Source organism: Poecilia reticulata, chromosome 19, assembly GCF_904066995.2.
Source record: "Poecilia reticulata chromosome 19, P_reticulata-male-v2, whole genome shotgun sequence".
Lineage (NCBI taxonomy): Eukaryota > Metazoa > Chordata > Actinopteri > Cyprinodontiformes > Poeciliidae > Poecilia > Poecilia reticulata.
In genome coordinates, this window is record NC_088848.1 from 10,816,295 (window position 1) to 10,840,136 (window position 23,842).

Below are 23,842 nucleotides of genomic sequence, written 5' to 3' on the forward strand. Positions count from 1 at the left end.
GTGAAATATTACTATTCCAACTATTTTTATCCCTTTTTTTTTTTTTTTTGCAGAGGCTTCATATATCTTGGAGGCAGATCCTACATGCTGGAACCGTGTGCTAACTGCTCTGATGGGATTCACTGGATCTACTCAGTGGAACACCTAAGCTTTGTTCCTGGCACCTGTGGTCATGGTTTTAACATTTCCCACCCTGTTCTGCATACAGACAGCAGTCCATTCAAGGCATTCAGCACAAGAGTAAGGACTTTATTTTTCTTTTCTTATAAACTACAATGCGGAGTAGAATGATGTCAGAGTGTGGGACAGATGTGGTTCTGACCTAAGCTTTCTAATTTCTGGTTGGTACCAGGAACATGTACCCATTCAAAAAGGATATTTTGCTTTATAGTTGTGGAGCTGTCATCAGCAATCTTTCTCACCTGTAACCGAGAGAAGTCAGTCGTCTGGGACTAAGGAAGCATAAAGTAGAACATTTTTACAGGAGAGTTAAGCTAGTGTCAGAGTGGAGGCAGTTACAAATCCAATATCTGTCAATTAAAACAACTACAACTTCAAAAATTATTTTTCAGATTTTTTTTATTTTTTATCACTCGATTACATTCGTAAGTTCTTCTTAGGAGTCCTTTGGAGCCCAATGCAATTTGCTGCCTGCCATTTGTATCAGTAAACATAACTGTGTGCAGGTGTTCTGCTAAATGCATTATATCTCTATTTAAATGATGTAGTTTTAGAAGCAGATCTTAAAGTGGACTGAGAGTTTTCAGTGAAAAGATCATGTTTTAACAACCCTGGCTGTGCTCTCTGATGGCAGGTCAACACAACAAACACATTAATCCCTTTTTCTCCTTAACTCAGTTAAAAAACACAAACATGTTTATAACTCAAAAAACGGTCTTTAAACGTTAAATGAAGAAACATTTGTTTCAGGAAACTGTTATAAAATATGTCTCTTAGCATTAGGCTTTTCGGTCTTTGCCATATTTGAATATCATCACCTTCTAATCCTTTCGCAAAAATTATCTTTTGTAATGTACATATAAGTAAGTGGGCTGCTATATGTTTTAAAGGCTGCTCGCTGAATTATTAATAATTACTCTTTCTATATAATGCATCCATTGGTTTTGTAGAATGCATGGAGTCTTGTTGTAAACGGCACAATTTGTTCTTAAAATGAGACTAGACCAAAGGCTCCATCAGGACTGGTCACTTAAAATATGTATATATATGTCTCACCTAATTTGCACTCCCTACGCTCAACCCTACACCACCCCTGTAAATATGGTTATAAATCATAGCGGCTATGGCCGTATGAAATCTCTGACCTCAGAGGGAATGTGTCTTTGGAAATGATGAATCCCGATAAGTGGAAAAGGCAGAGTCCACTGATTCCTTATCTTAGTTTTAAAGAAAAGTGAATGTGGTGAAACATCCCAGGTTTATCAGATCACTACAAACGGCAACAAGAGATGTTAGAGATTCAACAAATGCTCAAGGACTTCTGGGGAGGTCAAGCAGGCAAACATTGCCTTGGCAGTGTCATACGACTCATTTAACTTTTGCACATAATTGTGTCGGATACTTTTTTGTCCATTTCTTTGCTAATAAAATCTGAAAAGTGCAGCATATGTTTGCCAGTACTTTGTATAACTGCCTTTTGCTGCAATTACATCTGGACATGTACAGTATGCAGTTTTGTTCTTCTATGGGAATGCAAACCATTAGATATGATCACTAAAAGTATGTTTAGTACCTTTGGCCTGATGAAAGGGGAACCTTTATCCTATTCTCAAGTCTTTTCAGCCTCTAAATTAATTATTATTTTTTTAAGAATTGTATTTAGCTCCATCCATCAACACCTGGTTAGGTGATGCCACAGTTTGCCGTCTCCCACTCATGACTTGTGGAAAACTTTATAGAAATGGAAACGGAAATAACTTTTTTGTCTTAAGCAAAGAAGAAACGGGGCAATGAGATTTAGACGAGCTCCATTCAGCCGTTTAAAATGTCACATAAATAAAAAATAAAAGCATTATAAACTACAAAAAGCTTAAATCACATTGAGTTTAAAAGCTTGATAGCCTGAGGTTAAAAACTGGGTTATTTTTTTCCCCCGTCTGTTAGTCCATCCTTTCACACTTCTGTAATGTCTGCCAGAAGGCAGGATTGAGAACAAGGAGTGCTGTGGGTGAGTTTGGTCTCTGATGATGTTTTTTAGCTCTCTTTATGACCCTGGTAATGTAGATGTCCTGCAGTGAGGGGAGAGAAGTTCCACAGATGACTTGTGCAGTTTTAACGACACGCTGGAGAGCTTTCCTGTCCTGAACAGAGCCGTTCCCAAGCCACACTATGACAGAATTTGCCAGGATGCGCTCCACTGTAGACCTGTAAAATACTTTGCGAGGAATTTGGATGACGGTCCAAATTTCCTCAGTGTCCTCAAGAAGAGAAGTCTTTGTTGAGCCTTCCCGGTGACATGCTGTGTGATATGGGACCAGGTGAGATCGTCACTGATGTAAGTGCAGCGGGATCTGAAGGTTTTCCCCTACTCCAACTAACTCCCCAAAATGCTTAGAGGACTGTCCCGGGTCCTGCTTTTTCTTGAATCGATTATCGTCTTTTTTCCATCTTTTCTGCATTTTAGCATTTTCAAAGGAGCCGGGAAGAGAACCGAGCCACCTCCTTCCTGTATGCTGCCTCCTGACCATCAGTAATTACCCTGTGTCACCTGCATGACAGCGGTGTTGACCTGGATGAGTCGTAGGTGAATAGGAAAAGAAGAGGACTCAGTACGCAACCTTGGTGGATCCCAGACTGTTCTTGTGTCTGATGCCCTGGTACCAATTCTCACAGTCTGGTATCTGCCTGATAGGAAATCCAGGATCCAGTGGCAGAGGGAGGTTGTGGAGCTTTACCAGCCAGTCTGTTGGGGATGACTGTGTTAAATATGGAGCTAGTGTAATGGGGCATAGTTGTTCTTGTTCTCGAGATGCCCCCACCCGAGAGTGGATCTCTGTAGCTCCTTTCAGAGTAAAGAGGGGCTGAATACCGTATAATAATATGCACTACTTTTTAATTAAAAATATATTTAGTTTAGTTTGTGCCAAAAGTGAAGGGTAATTAATGTTTTGGCAAGGCATTATATTTCTGATTCAGAAAAAAAAAAACATGATTTAAAGGGGAGTTTTACTTTAGCTGTTATTTTATTAAGCATACATTGCTGTCAGTGTGAGATATGGTCTAATTTTCTAAGTATGAGCTAATAGATCATCTGCTTTCCCAATATTATATCAACGTTGGGGATTTTCCTTTTGTTTATTGTACAGCTTGAATTCTGCTGATGACTATACTGCTGGATCTCGCTGCATGTATTGTCTTCTGTCGTAAGAAGAATTTAAGCGTGAGAGAACAGATCTTGACAACAGCATAAAGGGTGCCTCGCAGAGACAGAGTGGGAATAGGAACAAAAGAGCAGGAAACATGGCTCACATGGATGATTTATGTCCTTGTGAAGAATCTGGTTTGATTCTCCTGCATAAGAGTTTTTTTTTTTTTTTTTTTGGCTGTTTGAATGTTAAAAATAATAGAATGTTTTAGATTATGGTGTGATTTAAAAAAAACCAAAAAATTTAAAAAGGGAAAACACATTATTTTTCTAAATTAAAGACATAAGCAATGACCTAAAAATAAAAAAAAAGTGAAATAAAGGTGTAGGTGTAGAAAAGAGAAGACGCACTAAAAGGTCGGAGCTTTAAGTAGTTTGTTGCTCTTGCTGGCAGGCGTGTGAGCTGACATGTACAGGTTGCATGAGGAGACTGATGTGTGAGCTGCTGTGTTAAGAGGATGCAGTGTGTTCTGCTTAAGGGTGTTAAGATAAGAGGTGGGTTTCTGGAGTGTTCCTGTGGAATCAGATAGACTCGGGAAGGGTTCAGAGATGTGATGCCTCGCTGACAGGCCCTGCACTTCAGTAGCACAACTTCACGGGGATATCTATTGTGGCAAGCTAAAAATCTCATCTGCCAAAGATGTCAAAAACCTGACGATTCTGTGGTTAAGGAAGACAATAATATATAAGTGAGAATTGTGGAGCAATCATTCTAAGAAAAGAAATGTACCCCTTGTTGAGAGGTGAAATCTTATTCAAGGATTTTGAATCTGAGCCGCTTGCTCATGCAAATTTTTACCCCTTAGATAATAGCATAAATTATTCTTATTATTATCCATCCATTGTCTATATCCTTGCAGAGTCAGAAGGGGGGAGCTGGTGCCTATCTCCAGCAATCACTAGGTGAGGGGCTTGGTACACCCTGGATAAAATCTGTTCACGAGACTGCACCGATTTGTTGGCACAGATTTCCTTAATATTGGGATTGGTGATTGGCCAATACTTGCATGTGAAGCCCATCTTATCCCCTGATCTTATCTGCCTCAGGAAAGGTCTAAAAATCAACCACTGTCCTCTTCTACTATATCGTGAGAGAGGTTTGACCGATACACTGGCCCACCAGGTCATGTGTGCATGTTTTTAGTTAATAGTCACAGCTCTGTTACCAACGCAGCAACTTTCTTGCTATATTTAGCAACATTTCAGACAAGAAAAATTGGTATCGGCCAAAATCGGAATTGGCAGGTCAGACTTTTTTAAAGACTGGTAATTTGCAGTCGGCCAGAAAACTGCAATTGGTGCACCCCTAGTCATCACCAGTCAATCAGAAGGATGTTATTATTAATGTTATTGTTTGTGACAACTTCATGAAGACATATAGCAAGTAAGGAAAAAAAGTCTGGCTGGAGAAAGCTGTTTGGCTGTTGCGAAACCTAGATCCTGATGCTGTGGCATAGATGTAGCACCAGTTGGAAAGGGTGATTCATGCTGAGCCAGTGTTGATTTTCTGTTGGTTACCATGGAGAGTAATGCATGTTTTGTGGAGACACATTTCTGACCCAAGAATCAGACCAGAGTGTTTGGTCTTCTGCTGCTTGTTTGTCCAGATGTGAATGGCACTGCTCCTCCGGATCGAAAGGGAAAAATTTACATGAAAATTCTTTATTAAAAAAAAAACTCTGTTTACTGTACATGTAATTTCAAAACGTGAATACAAATGCATGCCACACTATTCAGATTTTATTTATGAAATATTTGAAAATCAGGTATCCTGTCCTTCCAATAATGCTACTTGGGGTTCCACATAAAATACCTTGAATTTTGAGGTTGTACCATGTCAAAGGATACAAAATAATTTAGCAAGAGGCTGTAGGTACAACTTACAAGGTGAAAAATGTTATCAAACATATACTTAAATTATTTCTTATACACGATTCTAACTGACTTCACTTTTTTTTTTTTCCCTTTTACCACAATGTTCATGTGTGTGTCTCTTCCCCAATTTCCCACTAGACTCTTGGTTATCGCCATGGCGTGCTTTCAGAGCATACTTGCCCATCCTGGCTTATCTATGGAGGAGGCAGATAAGAGCAAAGAGCTGCCAGGCCAGAAAGGACAGAGAAGCTTGGGTTGACAGAGTGCCACAGCAGGAAAACAGAACCCTTAGCCAGCAACATAGTATGGAATCTGAAAGTGTGCGAGAAGAAAGAACAAGCTCATGCATGTTTGAGATAGCAAAAAAAATTTAATAAAATTAAAAAATAACGACTGCGCCAAGAGTGAGCTTGGACCCAGCACGGCAAGACCGGACTATAGATATTCTGCTTGGGTGGGAGATGTCTTGTTACCTGCACAGAACACGCCAAAAGAAAAAATAAAAAAAATGGAAAAGAAAACTTGATGATATTTGAAACACTTCATATTGAAACTCTACTGCATGTACTTTTGTTGTAACAAACATCATTTGCTGTAGAATCTCGTACTGTCTTTGGAATTTGAAAATAAAAAAAAAAGGGGGTTGGAGGTTGCAAGAGTCACAATTTGTGCTAACAGTGCAGCCAGCATTGTCTGAAGTGATTTATTAGCTAATAAGCTAGTTCCTGTACTGTGTTATCAGAGGATGGTGTGACCTTAGCAGTTCCTACTGGGTTACACAGTAATGGATAACTGATAGCTTTGTACTGATTCTCATTTAGGCTGTGTTTAGTGTTGAGTGTAGAGCAGTGATATAGAAGAGGTCACTTGGTAAATTTAGGCTGTGTGCTTTTTACTTTCTCTACTTTGGGTATTACCCATATAGTGACCTGAGACAGTGAGGCTGTTCTGTGGAAGTTTGAAAACCCTTTAGTGAAACCTGCAGAGATGCAGAAATGACTCAAAATTTTATGGAGATAAAAATAAAATAAAAGTTAATGTACATTTTATGAATAATTCTTTACACCAGAAAAAAACAGTGGGTCAGATTGTCTTGCAGTGTCCTGTCAGATTTGCTTTACAAAATAATTTGATGTCATGATGGGTCGAATTCAATTCCAGCAACAACGTATCCACAAGGCAAACAACACTGTTTTAATTTCATCATAATTAACAGTCAGAACTTGTAAAAAAATAAAATCGGTCTATAATACAATTTTTGCCTTGGTTAGATGTTGGATGCTTTTTATGTCAGGGACAGAAAGTGCATCCAAAAATTAGCTTGATGATTAACCATAAGAAAAAATAAATACAATGTAACTTGTTTCTGTGCTTATTAACACATTCAGTCTCTTTGTAGAATTGATAAGATTGAAACTTACAATTTAAAGAGAGAGAAAAAAAAATCTTACATGAGTGAGCACAGTGGGCGCCCACCTAATCATGGTTTCATATTTGTGAATTAATCTGTTGAAGGATTTTCCTGTAGAACATTATTCCGAAATATTGGCGGAAAACTCGCTTATTTGTGTACTTTTTCATAGACATTTGAAAGAAAGCTCATCTTGGGAAGCTGATACTCACAATAGTACTTGACAAGATTACGGATCTTCAAATGATCTTTCAAAGCCTCATTTTAATGGATCACACAAACCTACTAGCTCTTTACCCAGCTCTGTGTATACTTTTGTACTCACTGCATTTGACACATAATTGTACTCCTCTGCTGCCGTCTCGTTGCTTCGTAAAACCCACTCACTCGTTTTCCATTTGCCCTTTCAGCATAAACGGCACCTCCAGACGACGACCAAATACGTGGAGCTCATCATTGTTGCTGACAACAGAGAGGTAAGAAAAGGTCACAAACTCCTCACCTTTGCCTCCATCCCACAGGAAACGATCTCTGAGGTCATATGCTAAGCTGCCGCTTCCCATGTGGCGTAGGGCGACAAAGCCCTGGCACGGCCTCGTTGTCACCTCTGATGTGTCACTTACTCATCCGTTTCCTTCTCCGGGTCCCTCCACATCCTCCTGCATACATCACAGGACTGCTTGACTCACAAATGAGGGCCTGATATGTTCTCTGAATAAGCCTAAATCCTTGACTTGGCAACACAAAGAGAGGAAAGCGTTCCCCATTTACACAAGATTTATAGGTCAACATCGCATGATTCGGAGCATCAGAATAAATGCTGTACATAAATGGAGGTCGCAAAGGTTATCTTTATTTTGTGAGCAGAGCTAACAAGAGCTCTTTCAGGAGCTACGGTGACGAGTGCTGCGGAAGATGGAGCTGAATTCAAATGCCAGGGCAGAGACGCGTAGCGCTCGGCGGCGAAATGTCCTGCCATCATTTCTCCCCGTATTATTCAGTCTGCCTTTTGTTGTCCAGTTTCAGAAACAAGGCAAAGACATCGACAAGGTCAAACAGCGGCTGGCTGAGATCGCCAATTACGTGGACAAGGTAACAATCGACGGAAACGAGCGAGCGCAGCGTTGAAATGTGATTTATCAGAAATCGCATCAAGTTGAGTTCAGAGTGTCTGACCCGTGAGCCGAGACCGAGTGGATTGTAATTTTAGCCGCAAATGAATGAAAAAGCTTTTAATGTTAACGTTGCAGTAACTTGTTCAGTTTCGTTTCGGTAAAACTGGGCAGGCTGGTTGTTTACGCTACATATTCTACAATTTATGAAGAAATGAGAGTGACTGAAAGATCTGAGGCAGAGTACGGGTCTGTAACCTGTCCTCTCTCTGAACTGCCAGTTCTACAGAGCTTTGAATATCCGAGTTGCACTGGTTGGACTGGAGGTATGGAGTGACGTGGACAAGTGTCCCATTACGCAGGACCCCTTCACCACTCTGCACGAGTTTCTGGACTGGAGGAAGGTCAAACTGCTGCCTCAGAAGCCTCATGACAACGCCCAGCTAATCAGGTAGTGTGTGAAGGAGTAAACCGGGATTTTTTTCCAACGTTCCGCATGCGTATCTTTGGTAATTTAAAGCCTAGAATAAAAGTAAAGGGTCATTTTACGATTGCAGTGGTGCTGATCGCCCTGTTTTGAAAGGCTTTGATTTGTTATGTAGGCATTTGAAGAATACCTCTTCTGTTTCAGTGGGGTGTATTTCCAGGGCACTACTATCGGCATGGCGCCTATCATGAGCATGTGCACGGCAGAGCAGTCGGGAGGAATTGTCATGGTATGTTTGTACCGCTAAACATTTTATTATCCACCTTCCGTTTCCTGATCTATGACAGTTACCTTGTTTGTGGTCCCCCTGTCTCATCTGTATTATTTGAGGGAACAATTCTGTTATTGTGTCAATGCTCTTCTTGTGTTGATTTTACTATCGTGTATTTTTAACGACGATTTCCAAAGGGAGATGACGCATGGTGTCGGCGATAAATCTGCACAAATCGATTATTTGGGAAATATTTGACTTTTTAACGCGGCGCAATAACGGAGTGAACTGGGGCTGCAGCGTGCGCATCCTGAATGAAAACACAGGGGGTATTATATAGGACGTAAATGATGACCCATTACAATTCTGCAATTCTATACGATGTGCTCGAGTCATGCTGCATTAGCACAAATCATGCTGTTATTTTACCCTCAGTGTCTCTGCCTGGGGTTCGTGAGGCTGGACGGCCGGTTAATGGCCTGTCCCCAGAATATTCTTCACCTTTATCCTCCCAGATGGTAAAATGTTGGGTCCTGGTCATTAAAATAAAACTGCATTCAGGTTCCAGACAAAAGGGATTAACTGCTGACTCGCTTGCTGGGACAAATCACTGCCTAGTTCTCTTGAGTTGTGTCCCTTTATCTACAGAGTAGGCTACTTTTAAACTCATTTTCTCCACATTAGCTGGAAATCTCATTACCATTCTTTCTGGCAGTTAAATCTGAACCAACCCTTCTTTTACATCTGGAATCTTCACGTGCTGACTGTAATTGTTCGGTTGATTTAATTGGTGTGGTGAAATGTGTCTCAGCCTTACTTCGTAATGTGCTCCTCTGAGTTCTGCAGCTTCATTTGTTGTGCGTGTGTTTGGTTTTTTTCAGTTTTTTTTCCAGGAAGCTGAGTCGAGGGTTGTTGTTGTTTTTTTGTTTTTTTTGTTCTGTCATTTCATAAGTCCAGGCTGCCCAGTTGTATTGTAGTGCTGACAGTTGATTTTAGTTCCTTTCAAAAGCCCCCAGCAGAGCGGCTCGTCGGTCTGAGCTCGACTTGCGCAGGACTGCTAAATAATGCACGGTGTCAGGAGCTTCCAGAGGCAAGGTGCTCTGACACACAGCTCTGCCTTCACGAAGAGCCGATAGCTCCCACACCTGCATTATTCATCCGGCCTTTTTCATGTGTTCATGTTTTACACACCTTGCAGGAAATCTTCAGCAAGCTGTGTATTTTCATCTTCCGTAACTTTGACGGCTTTAAGTTCCAGTTTAGCAGAGAGTTACAACGCTTTGAAAAAAAGTACTTTTTCTTAAAGATTTTTTCAAATAATTTTTCAATGTTAACACCACAAACATATCATAGGATACTTACTAATACTTATCTAACAACTCTGAATAGGAGCACCTAGTTGACATACTTTTCGTTTTCTCCTTTTGCTCTTTCCTTTGGGGTATTTTGTTTGTATTTACTTTTAATTCCTGTAAAGTACTTTGTGTTGGCGTGTTGCTGAAAATGTGCTTTATAAATAAAATTACCTTTACCTTTATACCTTTATTATCTAGGTAACTTTAAAAGCTACTTTGGATTTTATTTAGTGGTATCAGAAAAGGGCTATTTGTATAAATATAAATGCAGATTTCTATTCTTTAGCAAAAAAGCTTTTATTCTTTTCCTTCTACTTAATGATTATGCAGTACCTTGTGTTGGTAGGTTGTACAAAATCTGCCAAAAAATATAAACATTAAAGTTTGTGGTTGTAATATGAATAAATGGAAAAATATACTGACGCTATATCTGTGGTTTTCAGTGTTTCTGGCAGTTTTTTATTTTTTTATTTCTTCAGTTGCAATTTTCTCTCATAGGAAACCTTTATTTGCTAACATCTACCAGCACAGCTGTCTCTGTCAGAATATGTTGAGCAAGCTGAAAGTGACAGCACACAGTCTGCCTACATCTGCTTCTTTTTTTTTTTTTTTTTTCCAGCAGCGCAATATAGTGGGAACGCTCTGCTAAACACAGATCTGGTTGTTTAATTTGGACAATATCCAATTAAACTGTACTTGCCTCGAGTTATTATTTCTTCAGCAAATCCTATAGGGAGGAACAATTGGGTTTGCATTGAATTTTTTATTATGTTATCAAAATCAAGTATTGTCTCTGTTTTGATACTGCAATCTAAACAAATGTAATTATTGAATTAGCCCCGAGCTTTTAAAAAAGGTCAGACTTTTGGTTAAAATGGTTAAAGTTCTTTAATCAATTTTTAGGATCATTCGGACAATCCTCTGGGTGCTGCAGTCACTCTGGCCCATGAACTTGGACACAACTTTGGAATGAATCACGACACACCAGAAAGGGGATGCGGATGCAGAGTGACGGTGGATCGTGGCGGCTGCATTATGACTCCTTCCACCGGGTAAGACGCATTATTTCCCCCTGCAACTTTACAATTAAATCCACCAGATGGATGGGTCCATATTCTCCAAAAGCATGACAAGTTTATCACCACTTCATGAAGTTTAAATAATTCAGCAATGCGGTTCTTTCTCAAGAGCTCCAGATTGTGATCTTAGCTAAATATCATTGCACATGCACTCCTTTCGTAACTTAATGTCTGTTGAGTAACAAACAAATGAAACTCTTTAACTGTTGGACCGCTGAGTTTTGTGCAAATTCAACAGCAGCAACATTATTATTTTTTTTTATTCTAGTGTGGTCTTAATGCCAGAAGAGCACTTTGACTTTTGTATTTCAAATAACCTCTATAAGATCTTAGCTCTATCCAGCTCAGAAGTGATCAGTCCAAATATTTTAGATGTTGAGCTCGATATGATCAAACGGTTGTCCAGACTACTTAAAAACAGCAGAACTGTTCTGCAAACCACACCAAATAGCAAATTTTATTCTGTGACAAATTTGTAATCAGTGTGGAATAATCCAGCCCCGGATCCGTTACTGTAATGTTTATACTTCCTTAATTATCATCATGTTTCCAGGTAAACTCTTTAGACGGAGGCTTCTTTAGTTTTTTCCACGCAATAGAAATGCATGGAATATTTCCTTATCTCAAAATAAGCGTCTCTAACATAGAAATAGACTGTCGGTCTTAAAGCAGTCACCTTCACATGTGTTCTTAATAAGTGAATAGTCCTCCCTGCCCAGACAAAGTTATATGCTGACAGCGATTGCACAGCATTTGCAGCAAAATATTATAGCATTCTAACATAGAAAGCCATGCTACTCATGCTTTCAAAAAGTCTAGCATTCTGCAGTTGACTTTGTGGAAGCTTGGGGATGCTTTAGGTGGAAACATTGGCGTCTGCTGGTGTGTGGGATCCACAGACTGAAAACGTCTCTCCGTATTTTATTTGGACAAGACCCATGAAAAACACAGTAACACCATTCTGAATTATAGACTTGGGGGGAAGCACAATAATATGAGGTGTTCAGATTGACATGTAACCCTGACTGAGGGCGTTTCTGGACGAGGACATTGCCAAAAATGGCAACACGTCGAACGCAGGAAAACAAAGAGGGTAAAAAGAAAAGAAAAAAAAAACACGTTTGCTGTAGTGTAAATAAAATGGTTTTGTCTTTCAGTAGTTCCTCTGGTCTGTCTGGTTCAGTAGTTCTCAGATTTTCACAGACAGAGTGAAGCTATTCTTTGATATTCATGCAACATTAATGTTAGAAAAATCTCCCTGCAGCTTCAGATAAATAGTTAACTACGTCTGAAAACATAGACCCATTCCCTTAAACAATGATCTGGATCGCAGGTCGTACTTAGCACTAATATATCTCACAAAATTTTAGAAAAATCGAGGCTTTTATTCTAACAAACTGATACTAATAAAAAATGTCATTTTGTTTCATCTTGTATTGTTCAACATCGTGTACTTGTTCAACCATATACTTTGTCTGAGGCAGCGCTGCTTTTGTATATGGTCCGACCTGAACACACTCAAGTTACCAACTGTGCTTTCTATTTGTATTTAACCGCTGGAATTTCCAAATCCGTTCGGAACAAGGAAAGCGAACGCTCACAGGAGGTCCTCAGCTAGCCCCGAGTTCAGTATCTAATAAGGCAGCTGCGCAAATAAACGTAGACAAAGTTGCAGGAATAAACAATTTGATAAACTTCTCGCTGTGTCACGTTGTGCTAAAGGTTCACACGGTACTGAGCAAGACTTATTCCGTAGTAACAATATAAATACGCATCAGAGCGCCACAACAAATCCAACTTGCTTGAGTGTAAATACATCCAACTTTTGGGTTTTCACGTCCGACATAAATCAAAACCAGCTTGCGTTGTGTTGTCTCTGAGACAGGCTCCTCTGCAGTCAGCTCTCAATCATTCTGGAATCTTAAGTTTAAACGCACGTACTGCACCTCGCAAATGTTTAGACGTTTTTTCACGTTCTGCCAAGTTTATTGTCACACATTTTTTTTTTTGTCTTTTTATGTGATTAATTGAAGTACCACGTAATTTTAAAGTGGAAGGGAAAAGGTAGAAATCTTCAAAGTGTGGTGTGTGTTTGCATTCCTCATCGTAGGAGCAGGTCTTTTGGGGGCATGTTAATGTTCCAGCTTCAAACATCTTGAGAGGACTTTTTTCTTCTTCTTTTTTTACTATTCTGCAACATAGCTCAAGCTCAGCGAGACTAGATGGAGAGTGTTCATAAACATCAATTTCAAGTCTTGGCGGAGATTCTTTTAGTTTTACATCTTGACTTTGACTAAACAGTCAGTTTCAGTCTCATCTGACCAGAGCACTGTCTTCTACCCATTTGCTGCGACTTCTCATGATGTTATTTCAACAATTACTTCTTTTATTTATTTTTATTTTTATTTTTTGCAACTACTCCAGAGAGGCCGTATTTGTAGGGTGCACAAATATGTCCCATCAGCAAATTCTCCAACCTGAGCTTTGAATCCCTCCATCTCCTCCAGTGTTACTTGTTACTCTACCCACCTCTGTCCTGCTGTTGTCTATGAAATGAGATCTAAAGTCTGGTTTCTTTTTTAACTGAAGTGGGATTTTGGAGTGAATTGGTAGGGTCAGGTGGTGGGCGATAAAGTTGCTGCTTTCCCCACTTCTTTCCATACTTCCAGTAAGGCTCGCCTCCATTAACTCTAACCAAAAACAGACTTGTGGTTCTTATCCTTTGAGATTATATCTCCTAAAAGCCTGAGAAATATTCATACACAGGGAGCCAACAAACACGTTATGGTCCTCTCCATGGACACAGAAACACAAATATGTGCAAGGGTATACACACACAAAAAAAGTGTCTCGTTTATAAAACTAAAACAGGATCTCCATATTCCCGCCGTGCTTTGTTCATTTTTCTTTTTTTTTTTTTTTCCACAACAACGGCTCATTTCTCCTCCAGGCGTTGAATTATGTTTACAGTTACTTTGACTCATTGTGTCTTCTTTAATAAGAAGGCACACTGGATAGACGGGATTGCCTGATAAGAACAGACAATAACCCCCCAAGTTAAGAATCTGCAAACTCAAATAATGTGATATGAAGCAATAGAGTTGCAAGGTATGAAATATTTATCTTTTTATGTATTTTTTTATCACAGTCATATTAATATTTAGTATTATTTTCCATTAACCCAAGCTGGGGTTTTTTTATGTCTAAAGCATAGTACAGAAAAATAAGGTCAGATTAAATTTTTCAGTTTTTATTCTTACTTATAATGACCTACTGGATCCAAACAGACAGTCCTGTCTGATAAATTTGTGCTTGTCGCAGTTATGCGTGGCTTCAGGGGCAGTTTAACCTCTGACAAAATGTGGTGTTAGTGTTGCCACCTACAGAAAGAAGAAAATATTTTTATGTCGGTTTTGTTGCATTTTAACACACGTGATGACATTTCAGTTTTCAGTTTTGCTTTTTTTATTATTATTTTGACTTTGAACACACATTAATATCTGCACAAACTACGCAGAAATGAACAATAATAATGAATAATAATAAAATTAATGATAACATTTTGAGTATACAGTTCCGTTGTAAAGTTTACAGAGGTCCAAATTGCACATCTAGGCCTAAGCCTAGAAGTTTGGATAAATGTATTTTAGGAAGTTTGGAGAGAAACCACACACACACACTTAACACATTAACAGGACTGTATAATTCTGGCCAGATATTTGGCAAGTAACTGTCCTCCCTCATTTACAATCAGAAACAAACTTCTTAGTTTATATAAAAACAAATTACTTTAAATTTAAGTTTGCACAGTTTGTAAATAACTGTATGGAAATTTGTGTTTTGCTTTTAACAAATTCCCCCCTAATTGTACAGACCACGGCATGTCAAAAATAGGAAAGATTTTATTAATATTGTTTTATAATTATCTCAATTTTTAAATCTCACCAACCACTCTTTGTTCATTCACTGTATAGTATACACTCTTAATACTAGACTGAAGCACTTTTCTTCTCCAGTTCATTAGTTTTTTTCCACTCAGCCTTTTCTTTAAAGGCATGAGGATCCATATTCTTTAGAGATGCCTCCTTATGGAGGGAGTAAGTGATTGTCTGCTGGAAAACAGTAAATAGTCTTCCCATAATTGTAAAAAGCCACATTGCCCGTAACTATCATCCCTTTTTTATGACATTCTAACTGACTGAGAGGTGTTGACATGCATTCAGATTTAATAAACGCATGAAAAGCATTCAATGGTTGTTTTCAAAAATCACTGAAGCAGTCTTATGTTTAATCATTCACCATGGAAGAGTTTAAATGCATGGTTAAAAGCTAAATGCTAATATGTAGACTTGTAACCTGAAATGTATATTTAAATTAACTATGACCTTTCCGAGAATAAATGGAAAACTAGTATTTTCCCTTGTAGCTTTAGAAAATGGCTTGTCAGAGGTTCCATCTAAAATATCGTTCAAGTCTTTAGAAATTAGCTGTGGGCTGCAAGATCTCTGAAAGCCTTTAGGTCTCCTGCATTAATGCAGCGTGGGACGGATCAAACGCAGGTAATATTAAGTGGAAATGATTCTTTATCATAGACCTCACACAGATCTATTGAAGCCTTGGCTCTCTGTTGCTGTTACTGCTTATCTACAGAGATTTCTTTGTGCTGTTGCTCCTCTGAAGCTTAAAGGCCAACTGTCAAACACAAGCTCTGGGTTAAAGGTTGAAAAACGACTGCAGACGACTAGAGGAGAATCTTAGCCCTATATAAAGCAGGATGAAGTGGAAAATAACGCAAGACTGTCAGACAGAGCAAAGAAGACACTTAAGACTCCGGGCAAAGGTGACGACTACTCATCTATAATTGAGTACAATGCTGTAAAAAAAATAATAAAATAAAAAATGCTGACATCATTCTTCATTGTGGTGGTAGTCCAGAGTGTTGTCAGCTAGATGTGTCCAGATGTGCCAGTCTTAGCTGACACTGAACACTGAATGTGTGCTGGTGCCCCTTAGGTCTACAGCTGCTAAATGCCATCCAGTGTCATTTGGCTCTGCCTTTGCCTTTTCTCAGTCGTTAGTCATCTACTCTCCAAACACCAGCTTTACTTTTTCTGCTCATAAACAACAGCTGGTTCGCTAACTTCTTGTGCACTTCAGAGCTACTAAAAACAGGGGGTGGAAGGGAAAGCAACGATTTTAGTGACATTGCATGTGCTTGTAATTGGAGACTTGGGGGGTGGGGGGGGGGTGAGTTCATGGAAATTAAATGATTACAGCAAAAATTCAGGGGTGGGTTGCAGCCTAACCTAGCAGGTTTGCCTTTGGTTTTCGGGGCAAAGAGGAAATCAACAACAGCGGTTTCTAAGGGAAGCGGCCTTGCATTGTGACGGCTGTTCTTCCTGAGAGGAGATGAGAGGAAACGAGAACACACATTATTGTTATTGTTAGAAATGTGCTCATTGCCATCCAATTTAGCAATTACAAATCCTCCTGTGATCTTTCGCTTTAATCCAGAACTTTTGAAGATGTGCTTTGAGGGTAGCTGACATTCGGCGCCAGCTTCAGTCAGCGAGGGGTGGGCTGGAAGGGGGGGCGGGGGTTAGGGGGTGGAGGTGTTGTGATGGTCAGCGGTTGATGTGAGCCGACTTGGCACATCAAAGCCATGTCAGGAGTGAGGTTGTGTCGGAACATTCACGGTGTCGTCATGACATATTTAAAACGATACTTGATGTGAAAAACCCAACAGAGAAAAACACAGTTTGAAAGGGTTGTTATAATTGAGCAACACATGGGTGTCTCCTTCTTGGTACATCCAAAAAGACTCAAAATGGAGGTTTTAACAACTCGTGTACCTGCGCATACACAACAGACTGATTTAAATTTGACTTAATAGATCACTAACTTGACATGTTGCAGAGCTAAATACATTAAAATGGTCTTGCTTTGCGTATTTACTACCTGTTAGGTTTTGAATACACATTGCCTTGCGAAGATCTGAAGGTCCACCTGAGACGTTTCCACATTTTGTCAGATCACAACCTTAGACTATGCATCTTGTTGGGATTTTTTCGTTGATCATCCATCTACATAAACCAAAAAGCTGGCCAAGGATTGCATTAATCCAAGTGGTAACTCTGGAGGAGCTGAGAGCCACAGCTCAGGTGAGAGAATCTGTTAACAGGCTGGTGAGATATAAACCGTTTTTGCAAAAAATACCATTGGAAAAATGGAAACGAGCGCTTTTCAGCTATAATGAAAAGTCTTTGATTGTTTTAATGAAAATAAAAGCCATTCCTATGATTATTAAGGAATCCATCAATAATTTGAAACACATTATTTAAAATGTAATATGTAGATAAAACAGCCTTATGAATTGGAAACAAACTTTTGGTTGAATAAAATCAACCGAATTCATATTAATCCACAATGACTCCTTAATTAAATGAGTTGCAACAACATTTAATTTCCCCTTTGGGATCAATAAAGTTTTCTTGAATTGAACTTTATGGAGGATTAAAAAATGGTCTACCGTGGTTCTGCGGAATTTCCTAAAAGTCTCAGTGATCTACGAAAAGGATTAAAAAAAAATTCTACCGTTTGAGCTTTCAAGCCCAAATACTTAAGTGGTTGGTAGATGTAGAAGCAGTGCAGAGGTATGATTGATAGGATACTTCACAATGTACCTTTCAAAAATTCAAGGGCTCTTTATATAACTCGATGAAAGAGTTGACCTGAATTACCCACTTGCTGTCACTTGTCTGTGGGCACAGCTGTAAATGGGAAGATTACCTGCAGATTCCCCTATAATATTCAGCCTATTTCTGAGGGGGGTTTTTTAGCGTCGATGGAGCAGTTGAAAATCTCATCGGCTGCCATGCCGAAAAATGATACGCCACGCATGCTTTTTTTCTTGCATGTTTTAAACATAGACTTTCTACAAAGGCACTATCAGACAAAAGCTCAATAAAGCTTCAAGCAGTGTTTAGCCGAGATTTTGACTGACAGAGCCTTGGGTTGTGTTCTTTCCTCACCCTCTCTGTCTGCTCCAAAAAGCAACATTAAACACAACAACCATCCCAGTTTTCTCATATTTCCGTGCGCCGAGAGCCCGGCAGAAAGAAGGTTGAGTTTTTATGATTCGCTGTCTCGTGAAATTTGTATAATCATATCTCCGTCTCTCCGTGGGGAGAGCAGTCCTGTGCTGCTTGCATGCTGATGGAGCTTCAGAGAGGTTTCTGAGCCCTGGTGGTTAATTGATTTTGTGATTAGCGGTAATTGTCGCTGATTACATCAGACTGAAGAGGCCCCTTAAGGGGGGCTGAAGGGGGGGGGGGGCGATGGGCGGGGTGGGGGGGACTTGAGTCATCCTCTTCTTCAAGCTGTGCGTCTTTCACGTAGCATTTGTATCACTCGCAGGTATCCCTTCCCGACCGTGTTCAGCAGCTGCAGCAAGAAGGACCTGATGGCAAGTTTTGAGAAGGGAGTGGGGATGTGCCTGTTCAACATGCCGGAGCTCAAAGTGCTCTACGGCGGGCAGAAATGCGGCAACGGCTACGTGGAGGAGGGAGAGGAGTGCGACTGCGGGGAGGTGGAGGTGAGGGTCAATAAACGGAATTTGCATCTCCACCGTTTCTCTCGTGAATCACTTTTAATTGCTTAGCACGCTTTCAAAAAGAAACATCAGAGGGTGGTTAAAACCGTGACGGAAGGCGGCGAAAGCCAAATCTCTTTTAGCAATGCAAACACATTCTCTGGAAGATGAGGTTAAAAGTATGAGTAGGAATTTATTCAGTCTGTGCAACAACAACAACTGAGAGTAACTACAGCCAACAGCTTCACCCTGTAAACTAATGAATTACTGAAGTGGATTTATGTCGGCATTCGCATGTGTAAAACATGGTGACAATTGTTGCTAAATGTTAAACAAAATAAAAGCTCATACAATTGAAAACAATTGTTACCTTGAGGTTAAGCCTCCCTCTTCAACGATTCATTCGCTTTTCGCAGAGCACCAACTCCTCCTTTGGCCCGCAGCATGATGCTGACACTTCTGTGCTTTTCGGCTTGTAAAATGTTCCTTAATTTGAAAGTTGCACTTTCGCCTATTCAGAAATGCATCTCTCCATGCGAGAAATCAAAGCTATTTTTAAATAAATGCTATGTTGTGAAAACGTATTTGCCCACCACAGTTTGTTTGTTTGTTTTTTTTGCTTTTGTCACAGTTAAATATTTCCAGTTATTAGAAAGATGAATATACAAAGGGGTTCTATTCAAATCAACCTGGATGCCCCTGAACTTAATCAAGAAGTACTTTTCCACTTGTTTGGACAGCTAAGGCAATAACTAACCTCTGCGTCGGGCCAAACACTCCCTTCTTCCTGTTAGCTCACTTGTCTTCCTGCTCTCTCGACTGTGTACCTTTACACATGATCTGCAGCCTGTGATTTGGGACCGCTGGACTATAAAATCTTAAAAAAAAAAAAAAGCAGCACATCACGAACAGATCAGAAACAACCACATTGCCATCTGTTTGGAAAAGCTTACCAAGTCCTTTCTGGGCTTCGGGACGTTAATGAACCACAGTGACAGACAGTCATTATCCACACATGGAGAAAACATGGAGCAGCGGGCAGCAGGAAGAACGACACTGGGCTAAAGCGGCATGACCAAAAGGGAACCCCAAGGTCCAACTCGCAATTCTGACAAACATTATCTGTATGTTTCTCGTGACTTTTTGAAAAATATTATGTGGGCTGATGACAAACCTTTTAAACTGCGTCTGGTGTAAAACTAACAACGCTTCAGGAAATAAGCATGCTAGTTATCAAAACATGGCAGAGACAGTGTGGTGGTTTGAAGCTGATTTTCTGATTAAGGACCTGGATGACTCACTGTCATCCAGGTCAAGTCGACCTGGATGTAGCTGATGGAACCATGAATTCTACTCACTACCGGAAAAATCATGGAGGGAAATGTCAGGTCTCTTGTTGATGAGAGATTTTGGGTTGTGGAGCAGAACATTGATGTAAAATATACCTGAACGTCCACCTCTAAGTGGCTCAACGAAGAAAAGAAAAAAAAGAGGCAAAATAAAGGTTTTAGAGAGGCCTTCTCAAAGTTTTCAATTAAATTCGGTTGATCTTCTGTGTCATAACAAAAGCAAACCTTTAATTCTTTACAGGAATGTAAAAGAGTAATATTCAGCTATCGCAACTAGTAAGTGTGACACGAGCAGTTATCAGGTTTAAAGGGCTCGTTTTCACATAGATATGTTTATTTTGATCTTTTTTTTTTTCCTGTCAGAACAATTAATCAAAATTTTTTTGTATTCAAGTTCTCTTTGCCTTATACTGAAGTCTCTTCAGTGGTCTGTGAAATATAGACATGAAAAAGTATCAAAAATGAAATATTATAAGGAGGCAAGTACTATTTTTCAAAATTGCAAACACACTCTTTAGAGGACTAGAAGGTTAAAGATATAAATGGAAAGTTATTAATTGTTTAAGTGGACCTACTTTGGCATACATGTTGTAACGGTTGCGAATATTACTAACCGTTGCAGTTGCAGGAAGCGAACAGAGGTAATGCAATTAGCGCAGACAGGCACATAAAGAAAACATTTATTCAAAATTTGAAAGGATGATTTGAGTTATGCAACAGCCTGATGAGAGACAACCTCGTTGTTGTTTTGAGGTCCGTTTTTAACTTTGTTTTTCTGGGCTGCTCCTGCTTCAGCCAGGCTTGAGCTGAACGTGTCCTTGTCCTTCAAAACAAAGAACCACCAAAACACAGCCGTCCTGAGCCAGCAGCGATCATCAAACCCTCTGCAGAGCCGAGCAGCGTTGCGCCAAAACCAGGCCAGATCCAATGACTCAGACAGCACCTCTCCTCACAAATAAAAAGCCTCATTACAAGTCCTTGGTTCTTTTCCTCTCAATCACAAACTACTTCTTTTCTGCCAGACTCCTCTGCCTCTTCTGGCCTCTGGGGCCCTGGGAACGCCCCCCCCCCCTTTTATGGCTTGTTCAGCCTGAAAGGAGTTCTGGAAGGACCATCATGTCAGCATTGTCCCCTGCCAGCTCCATCCATCTAGTTCCTTCTGACTCTTACAGCGCTTACACTATGATAGCAAAAAGGGAAAGAGTTGGTCCTCGGGGGTCTAGTCAACATGCTTTTGTGTGAGATCATGCAATTACGCTCAAAATTATTCCTACTCATGCCAAATTTTGATTTATAGTAATTTTTACCGTCTAATAACGTTCCTTTTGCTGGAAATGACAAACACATGTCAGACGGGGATTAGATGTCGCATTACTGTAGTTCCAATGAGATCAACATTTTCTCAGTGGTTTCCTTTTTATTTGAAAAACATAACCTTTTCAAACATTTCTAAATAATGTATGAATGATCAAGGTTTGATCCAAGTCATACAGTTTAAAGGATAAATATTTCTGAATTGGGAAAAAAAAGTTTAAAAACTTTTTGGGGTTTTTTCTGACATTCAGCAAATTAAGCGATTGCATACAGACATTGCAGGGCAATAGCAGATCTACCAGAGCAGCTTTGGATGGAAATTGTAAGGTTCCCTTTCGAAGAACCACTTTTGCTCAAAGTGCACTGTCTGTGAGAGGATCTGCAACTTGGAACTCACTCCCTGTTCACTTAAAGTCTGTAACCAGTTTTAGTATGTTCAAAAATCAAACAAAACTCTGGTTATGCCAAAAACAGACCTGTACTCATTTTTAATTTTTTTTTTTTTACACTTTTCTGAATATATTATGTTGTGTTGTTTCAAATGATTTCACTTCAATTTTTAGAGTTATTATTTTTAGAAAAAGCCCATCTAGGGACAAGTGCTGCGAATTAGCTGTTGCTATTGCACCATGATGCTAACATGGGACTGCTGTTTTATTCAGTTTGTCTATGTAAATGTGTGTCTGTCCCTATCAAATAAACTTGGAAAAAAAAAAAAAAAAAAAAAAGATTTTGATCAGTCTAATTAACTTAAAACAGTAAAAGTTTGGACTGGTGTAATTTTAAAGGATGGGAATTTGTTTTGCGTCTTTTGATGCAGTGTATGTAAATATCTGGTTTCAACTGGAGTTATTTGAACCCTTCCAGTCTGAGATGGTCAGACAACAAGTACTTTTTTTTATTTTTATGCAATGGCTCATTATAAATTGTACATGGTTCAAACCAATCCATAAATTTGTACATTCAAGTTTGTAAGAAGGTCATTTGTTTAGTCATTAAGATCCAGGTAGGAGTATTTTTATTGAAATAGTATTTAATACAAATGTACGCCACAATTTTCAGATTTTTATTTGGTTAAAAAGAAAAAAATCTAAAACCATGCCCGATTTTTCCTCCACTTCAGCTCCTTTATCTGCCACATAAAATCCTATTAATTAACACAGAAGTTTGAGGTTTTAATGAGACAAAATGTAAAAAAAAAAAAAACAAGTTTAAGGAGCATGAATAGTTTTGCAGTAATTAAGGCATTGGGAGACGGCGAGTTGCTGATATCTCCGGCGTACGGGTCACAACAACATCCATCTTGGAACAGATGTTCCTCCTCAGAACATTGGAAGATGTTGCATGACGGGGTACGATACAGATGTGCTCCATCTCTCTTTGCACCGCAGAAAGGAATGCGTTCATGTGTTATCTTTATTAATTATATTTTCTGTCAAAAATAAATGAACTGCTGCGTGTTTCACGTACAAGCAGGGCATTTTTAAAAATGCTATCTGTGGAAAATATGCTGCGGCTTGAAGAACTCCTTCCCGTCTCGAGCGCGACACCACCTGCATAGAGGATGAATTGTAAAGAAATGTTCTTGAATTTCTTAATATTTTAGAAGTAGTAATCATTTATTTAACATCAGTGTTGCTCTAGCGAATGATATATCATTCTTTTATGTTTCCATGGATTTTCTGCATACCTTTTCTACGGTTGATTTTGACTTTTTATTTATTTTTTCCTCTTGTAAAAGACGTTAAAAGTAGTAGGAAGTATAGACTGAAGTATTAAACCAGATATTGCTGCCTCCTGTTCTCTGCCCGTTTCATTTTTATTGCCCTATCAATACTTACCTGCGTTTCCCTAATTTTTCATCATGTTTCATTTGGTTTAAAGGAATGCATGAATCCCTGCTGCAACGCTACTACCTGCACTCTGAAAGGCGATGCTGTCTGTGCGCATGGGCACTGTTGCCAGGACTGTCAGGTAATTTGTGTTTCTGACAAACGGCATTCTGTAAAACAACATAAAACCGAATATATTTAATCCAATTTAGTTGATCATAATCAGGAGCTCGTTGCTTTGTTTGAGCTGTGCGACTTTGTCTCGCTTGTTTCCTACCTCCGAGTGCAGCTGAAGCCGGCAGGAACGCCGTGCCGTGAACCCAGCAACTCCTGCGATCTGCCCGAGTTCTGCACAGGCGGCAGCCCCCACTGCCCCGCCAACGTCTACCTGCACGACGGCCACTCCTGCCTCAACGTTGACGGCTACTGTTACAACGGCATTTGCCAGACCCACGAGCAGCAGTGTATCACGCTGTGGGGCCAAGGTATGTGTGCGTAGGATGGTGGAAGGCCTCCTTACTGGCCTGGTTTGACTGTTAAAAGCTCAAAAATTGATACGAGCTCTCAAAGGGTTTTTTTTCTTTTCTTTTTTTATTGCGTCTGTCAGGAGCAAAGCCAGCTCCAGGGATCTGCTTTGAAAGGGTCAACTCAGCAGGGGACCCTTATGGCAACTGTGGCAAGGATTCAAAGGGCTCCTTTGCAAAATGTGAAGCACGGTGAGAGATGATGTTCCTGTAGAAATCAAAGAGTGCCTTTACGTTTTGATATTCAGAATGATCTAACACTGCACCAAATAATTAGCTGTACACACGGGGGAAACAGATTTTTTGAATATCGCAGT

General features: G+C 39.6%; 1 protein-coding gene across 4 annotated transcripts in view; it reads left to right on the plus strand.

Moving 5' to 3' along the window:
* The window catches only part of adam12a (ADAM metallopeptidase domain 12a), a 115,887-nt gene that overhangs the window by 77,718 nt on the left and 14,327 nt on the right, over nt 1-23,842 (plus strand). For all 4 annotated transcript variants that reach the window (XM_008437119.3, XM_008437120.3, XM_081601112.1 and 1 more), the window contains 10 exons: nt 54-240; nt 7,082-7,147; nt 7,692-7,763; nt 8,065-8,234; nt 8,415-8,499; nt 10,740-10,888; nt 18,332-18,509; nt 23,054-23,143; nt 23,291-23,486; nt 23,609-23,717. In XM_008437119.3, the coding sequence (XP_008435341.2) occupies nt 54-240; nt 7,082-7,147; nt 7,692-7,763; nt 8,065-8,234; nt 8,415-8,499; nt 10,740-10,888; nt 18,332-18,509; nt 23,054-23,143; nt 23,291-23,486; nt 23,609-23,717 (1,302 nt within the window). The remainder of the gene's footprint in view (nt 1-53; nt 241-7,081; nt 7,148-7,691; nt 7,764-8,064; nt 8,235-8,414; nt 8,500-10,739; nt 10,889-18,331; nt 18,510-23,053; nt 23,144-23,290; nt 23,487-23,608; nt 23,718-23,842) is intronic.